Below are 5,204 nucleotides of genomic sequence, written 5' to 3' on the forward strand. Positions count from 1 at the left end.
AAGAGGCCCATGTACCAGCAGAGAAAATATGAGTTTAAATAGGAAATTACAATATAACAAGTATAACCATAGTTTTCTCATTTATTATATAGTAGAGATTTTTAGTATATCTGGTAATTACATACATTAACACATATAAAGTGCTTATAAGAGTTCCATAAAAAAAAAAACTATATAGCCTGGTATAGTGGTGCATGCCTGTATTCCAAGCACTTAAATGCCTGAGGAAAAACGATCATGAGTTTGAGACTAGTTTGGTCTACCCAGTGGGTTCTAGCCAGGCTTGGCCTACAGAGTGAAATTTTTCTGTAAACAAAACAAAAGAGAAAGAAAAAAGAAGTAGTGTATATGTGTAGTGTATATTATTATTGTTGTTGTGATGATAGTGGAAGTAAATGAATATACAGTACTATAGGAATATAGAAGAATGTCCTGGAGCAATGAATGGTTCAGTGGTTAACAGCACTGGGTGCTTTTCCCGAGGACCCCAGGTTCAAATCTCCACACCAACATGGTGGTTCACCAATGATCTAGAATTCGAATTCCAGAGAATCCAATGCTCTGGAATTTTTTTGGGGGGAGTACCCAAGGGCCTAACACATATGGACCCATAGACATTCCTACAGGCAAGGCATTTACACTCCTAAAAAATTAATAGATCTTTAGAAAAAAACTGAATAGGAGCACTGGGCAGTGACTGGACTGAGAGATATTCAAGGAAATCAAGACATTTCTTATGGTACAGCCTGTGCTCAGACTTTAGCACACGTTAAACAGCACATGACATGACTGAAGAGCCAGAGTGTGGAGGATGAGCAGGTGGATGGCAAGAGGTGAACCTTAGAGAGGTCCTGGAGTACAAACAAGCTTGGACTTTATCCTTTGCCATTGGAATGTCCTAGAGGAGAGACTTGCTCTGAAAGCATGAAGAGCAGGGTTCAGATCTGCAAGAACAATGTAAAAAGAGAAATGTGGGTGTGGAGGTATGTGCCCTCAGGCTGGGAGAGAAGGTGGCAGATCATAGGGCTTCACTTGTTAACCCAAAACAACAAGTTCCAGGTTCAATGAGAGACCATTTCAGAATACAAAGACGGAGGGAAAGAATGCAGCTCCGTGAGTAAAGGCGCTTGCTGCCGAGTCTGTCCACTCACATTTGATCACCAGAACTCACATGGTGGAAGGCGAGGACCAACTCCCTACAAGTTGTTCTCTGACCTCCACATGCCTACGCAATAGGCACAGGCACATGATAAGACGAAATGCATTGAATAGTTCAAAACGTAAACTGGAGAAAAGTCAAGGAAGATACCCAAAGTCTGGTCTCCACAGGCTCATGCACGAAGTGCCCCTCCCACACCATTGAACATTTGTGTGTGTGTGTCTACACCCCACATGTAGACCCACACATTCAAATAATGACGTCATCAGAAGAGTGTGTTCTGATCATTAAGGCAACACTATGGAGACTGAATTGGAAGAGGAAAGACTGGAAGTAAGAGCTGTTAATAAACTACTATTTCCCCAGGCAAGGAAGGAAGCATGGTGAAATCCTGCATTAGAAAGTAGTGGTGGAAGTGAGAAACTAGAGTAAGACATTTCAAGTAAGTTCAGGAGCTAGAACTGGTGGGACTTCCTAGTTAGGGGATGCAGGGAGAAACAGGCACAGGAAGTCAAAGATGACCCCAGAGATATTGGTCTGGATGAAGAGAGCTCTCATTTGGTGGCAACATGGGACCTAGGCAAGAACTGATCAGGAGATTCAGAGGGAGAGGTGCTATATTCTCTTGAATATGTCAAACTTGAGGTTATCATGACATTTCCCATGCCTCACTTCCCAAGCTCAATCCCAGCCCCCTCCTCACGGAGCTTTCTGGCTTTTTTTGTTTTTTTTTTTTTTTTAAATCCCTTTGATCCTGTGTTGGCTGTTAAAAGGGTTCCTGCTGAAAATTCAAATTTAGATAGGAAACAAACAGATCAGGTAACAGGGTAGGCACACTGGTTCAGGGAAGAATGGACTCCTGAGCCATGAGAAAGGGGAATTTAAAAACGTGTTTTATTTTATGAGTATGAGTGACTTACCTGTATGTTCCAGGTGTCCTCAGAGGCCAGAAGAAGGAATCAGATTTCCCCTAGAACTGGAATTACTGACAGTTGTGAGTCCCCATGTAGATACTAGGAAATCAACCCGGGTTCTCTAGAAAAGCAACAAGTGTTCTGAACCACTGAGCCCTCCCTCCCTCTCCTCCCCTCCTCCCCCCTCATTCTGTCCCCTCTCTCCCTCCCCTCCCCCACCCTTTTCTCTCTAGCTACCAAAAGAAAATTTGAGGGACATGAAGATGGAGTAGCAATGTTATATTGGGTTAAAAATTAGTGAGCTGAATAGTCTTACAGAAGGTGGGGGTGGTGTAGAACTTTGACCTTTGTGTCTTGAGCCTTGGAAAGAGTGAGAACTCCCTGAGCAGATGCATGCCTACCTCTTGTTAAACCCCTCTATTATGGAGCAGCTTCCCTTCCATTCACCCTTTTCTACCATCTCTGACAAGCCTTGGATACCCCTAGCACCTGGAACAACTTTTCTCTAAGATGGTCATGGGATTATCTGTTAGGAGAGGAGGCAGGAGATACCTGGTATGTTATACCTTTAGGGGTCCTTATGCTACCTTGCAGGGAGGGATCTGGCCAAGGTTAGAAAGACCTTCTCTTTCAGAGTATGGGCCAAGTTTTGTTACCCACCCCAATCTGCACGGAAAGTACAGTATTGCCCAGGCATGAGTTGATTCAGGGCTAAGCCACAACTCATTAGTCCCTTTGGAGATTCAAGTAGCTTCTAACAAAGTGGAGGCCAAGGCCACATTCTAAGACGTTTTGCACATGATCCAGTCTCCTGGAGTTTGGCCTCAGTGTGCAGCAGAGGGGCCCCGTGGTGTGGTTGCTTGGCAATATGTTAAATAGCAGGCCGTGGAGACTAACAGCGGAGTTAACACACCACAACTGGTATTGCCATCACTGCCTTCTCGGAAAGCAGCCACCTGTCTGGCCCCTGCCTTTGTCTCACTGCCAGCTTCGAGCACATGCCTACGCAGGAGGTGATGACATTTTGGCTCTACTTCCAAAGTTTTTTTTTTTTCTTTCTCATGTGTTATTTTTAAAGATAACAAAGGTCAAAAGGCATTCAGCGTTTTCTGGTTTCTCATAAGCTTCTGGTCAATATTTAATCTGGTTTATGGATTTTTTTAAGGTTTTCTAGATGCCTTCTTGAGCCTGCTTGTGGCCACCCACAGATACTTGTAAGGAGGAAAGAAGTCAGCTTGCCAGAGACACTGTGAAATGAGGGATTAGAGGCTCGGATCCAAGAAGCAAGAGCCGCAGCCAAAAGACAAGCGAACGGGCTCCGAAGATACTTCTACTGAGAGGTCTGCCATGGCCTCCCTTGGCGTCCAACTGGTGGGCTACATCCTCGGCCTTTTGGGGCTATTAGGCACATCGATCGCCATGCTGCTTCCCAATTGGCGAACAAGTTCCTATGTTGGTGCCAGCATCGTGACAGCGGTTGGCTTTTCCAAGGGCCTCTGGATGGAGTGTGCGACACACAGCACAGGCATCACCCAGTGTGATATCTACAGTACCCTTTTAGGACTTCCTGCTGACATCCAGGCTGCCCAGGCCATGATGGTGACATCCAGCGCAATGTCCTCGCTGGCCTGCATTATCTCTGTGGTGGGCATGAGGTGCACAGTGTTCTGCCAGGAGTCTCGAGCTAAGGACAGAGTGGCCGTAGTGGGTGGAGTCTTTTTCATCCTTGGTGGCATCCTGGGTTTTATCCCAGTTGCGTGGAATCTTCACGGCATCCTTCGGGACTTCTACTCACCGTTGGTTCCTGACAGCATGAAATTTGAGATCGGAGAGGCTCTGTACTTGGGCATCATTTCAGCCCTGTTTTCTTTGGTAGCTGGCGTCATCCTCTGCTTTTCCTGCTCACCCCAGGGGAATCGTACCAACTACTATGATGGCTACCAGGCCCAGCCTCTTGCCACTAGGAGCTCTCCAAGATCTGCTCAACAGCCCAAAGCCAAGAGTGAGTTCAACTCATACAGCCTGACTGGGTATGTGTGAAGAACCAGGGGCCAGAGCTGGGGGTGGGGTGGGATGGTGGCTGGGACTATTAAACAAAAAGTAGTGGACAATGCCCCCAGGGTCACAGGCAAAGGACATTGCCACTGAATCATGTGTAAGGTGCTGCTGAGGGTAGAATGACTTTGGCCACTGGATGAAGCAAAGGCAGAGATGAGAACAGGGGTGACAGCATGTAGATCGAATTGCCAAGGACACTTACCAAGCTAGCTTTTCTACTTCTCTCACTTGGCCTCAGTAAGGCACCTTCTGTGCCTTGAATGCTCAACCCAAAAATCCCATCCCTGCCACCTTTGGCTATGCCCAGAGGCTCTCTTCTGCCCTTTGGTTTACTTGGAGATCTGTTTCTTCCCCCAACCAATCATATCCCATTGACTAACCATCTGCGATCAACAAAAACCTTCTCCCGATGGCTGAGATTGGCTCCTAATTACTAGGGGACAGAGAGAAGAAAGGGTGGTGGCTTCTGTGAGAATGTTTCTAGCTCCGTTCTCAAATCTCCAGCCAAAGAAATGGCTTGTTCAGTCATAGGCCCTGAAGACTCTCTTCCAGTTTTGCTCTGAATGCAATGTATCCAGACTGGTTTTCAAATGAACTGAAGGAAAGCCATCTCACAGCATCCAGCAGAAAGCAGCTAAGTACAGAATGGGAGGCAACCCGGGATCCAGAGAAACAAAACAAACAACAAAACCCACCAGGATCCCTTCTCAGGGCATCTCTTATAATTCCCATACATTTGTGGGTCAGGGATGGAAGCGCGGCTTACAGAAAAGCACAAGAAGTGAATGAAAAGCTGAAGTCTGCACCTTCTGAGTCCACTGAGGAATTGCCAAGAAGCCACTGAAAGCTCTGCCTCCCACTGGGGTCTCTGACCCGGCTTCCAGCTAAACCACAAGATTTGGAGCCCCAGACAAAGGTTTTCCTTGAGGACAATAAACCAGTCTTTCTAGAACTGTCCTTTAACATGGGAGTTGCAGAGGGTTAAAAAAAGATAATGCTCTTAAAAGAATAAGGACCTTGGTATCAAAGAACTGCCGGGCAGAGTTGTATGGTAGATGCTGTGTGTGCTCCTA

At 46.2% G+C, this 5,204-nt stretch overlaps 1 protein-coding gene across 1 annotated transcript; it reads left to right on the top strand.

Moving 5' to 3' along the window:
* Window positions 1–3,420: 3,420 nt before the first annotated feature.
* CLDN2 (claudin 2) lies at window positions 3,421–4,113 on the top strand (the record flags this gene model as incomplete). Its single annotated transcript, XM_080909956.1, has 1 exon — window positions 3,421–4,113. The coding sequence occupies one exon, from the start codon at window positions 3,421–3,423 to the stop codon at window positions 4,111–4,113; it is 693 nt and encodes a 230-aa protein (XP_080766082.1).
* Window positions 4,114–5,204: the final 1,091 nt, after the last annotated feature.

The sequence above is a fragment of the Micromys minutus genome (genome assembly GCF_963924665.1).
Source record: "Micromys minutus genome assembly, chromosome: X".
NCBI lineage: Eukaryota > Metazoa > Chordata > Mammalia > Rodentia > Muridae > Micromys > Micromys minutus.